The sequence below is a fragment of the Charadrius vociferus genome, unplaced genomic scaffold, assembly GCF_000708025.1.
Source record: "Charadrius vociferus isolate BGI_N301 unplaced genomic scaffold, ASM70802v2 scaffold263, whole genome shotgun sequence".
Lineage (NCBI taxonomy): Eukaryota > Metazoa > Chordata > Aves > Charadriiformes > Charadriidae > Charadrius > Charadrius vociferus.
Genome location: NW_009647769.1, coordinates 2,391,327 through 2,392,549, shown reverse-complemented (window position 1 = coordinate 2,392,549; position 1,223 = coordinate 2,391,327). Strand labels below are relative to the sequence as shown.

At 42.8% G+C, this 1,223-nt stretch overlaps 1 protein-coding gene across 1 annotated transcript in view; it reads left to right on the top strand.

Moving 5' to 3' along the window:
- The window catches only part of FNDC3A (fibronectin type III domain containing 3A), a 104,702-nt gene extending 103,479 nt beyond the window's left edge, over positions 1-1,223 (top strand). The window contains exon 25 of the mRNA XM_009882377.1: positions 898-1,223. Coding sequence (XP_009880679.1) covers positions 898-1,212 — 315 coding nt within the window. The 3' untranslated portion in view covers positions 1,213-1,223. The remainder of the gene's footprint in view (positions 1-897) is intronic.

Sequence of the window (1,223 nt, the reverse complement as noted above, 5' to 3'; positions counted from 1 at the left end):
GTAGGGAAAACTTTCACATGGTGTGATTTTTCTGTATCCTGCTCCCCATTAAATAAAGCAAGTCCAGGTAATGGGGGCAGGGGAGGCGAAGGGGTTTAAAGAGAAATCAAATTGTCCTATGCTACCCACCTAATAGCACAGTACCTGTTGATATACCCATAAACAGAAAGTTGCGCCCACGTGGGATTTCAGTGGCTTTTACAGGACCTTTACCTAGCTGAAAATTCATTAATTTGAGAAACCAGCATTTAGATTTCACCGAATTAGGCACTCTGTGACAGAGTTGTGAACTGCACTTGAGAGGCTCCTGGTGTCAGCCAGCCAACCGAGAGGCCTATGGAGAACATCCCAATAATTTCATCAGATCCCAAGGCACAGATGACTTAAGAATCACAGAGAGGACTCCTTGCAGCTGTCCCGACACAATGTTTGTCGGGATAAATTATAGTATTTTAAACACACGATATCGTAACTACAACAAAGTTTGTTGAATCGGATTAGACTTAATGAATGAAGTAGCTTGATACAGAGTTAATTAATTAAATTCCTGTGATATGGTATTGCATATTACATGCCATGGTGGAGTATTTACATTGTAAGTGGTCACTAAAAACACCGTAACACTGCGGTTTCTGACAGTTTCTTTGGCGTGTACTCATCACGCCCTAAAAGCACTTGTAGTTCTTTTCCTATGTTTCACCAAAAGGACCGGAGACTTTCTCTGGCATTTAAATTGCGTTTGTGAGCGTTTTGTCCATTTTTCCTTGCATGGGTGAAAACACTGGTGAGGAGTCATCCTTTTTACACTTACCATCACCATAAACAAAACCATACTGAGATATATGTGTGTATGTAAGACGTTTTTACTTGATGTAGCTTTTTTTTTTTTTTTGCCAGATTTATAGGGGTCCGGACTGGTCATTCCGATACACAGGCCTCCAGCTGAACTGTGAATACCGTTTCCGCGCATGTGCCATTCGACAGTGCCAAGAGACAGTAGGTCACCAGGACCTGATAGGCCCCTACAGCGCACCGGTGCTGTTCATCTCTCAGAGGACTGAACCACCGGCGAGCACCAACAAGGACACTGTGCAAACCACAAGGACACAATGGTCACAGAGCGACCAAGTGTGCGCTGCTGTCATCCTTGCACTTTTTGCTATCTTTTCCATTCTGATTGCTGTTATCATTCAGTACTTCGTAATAAAGTGAAGAAAAAAAAA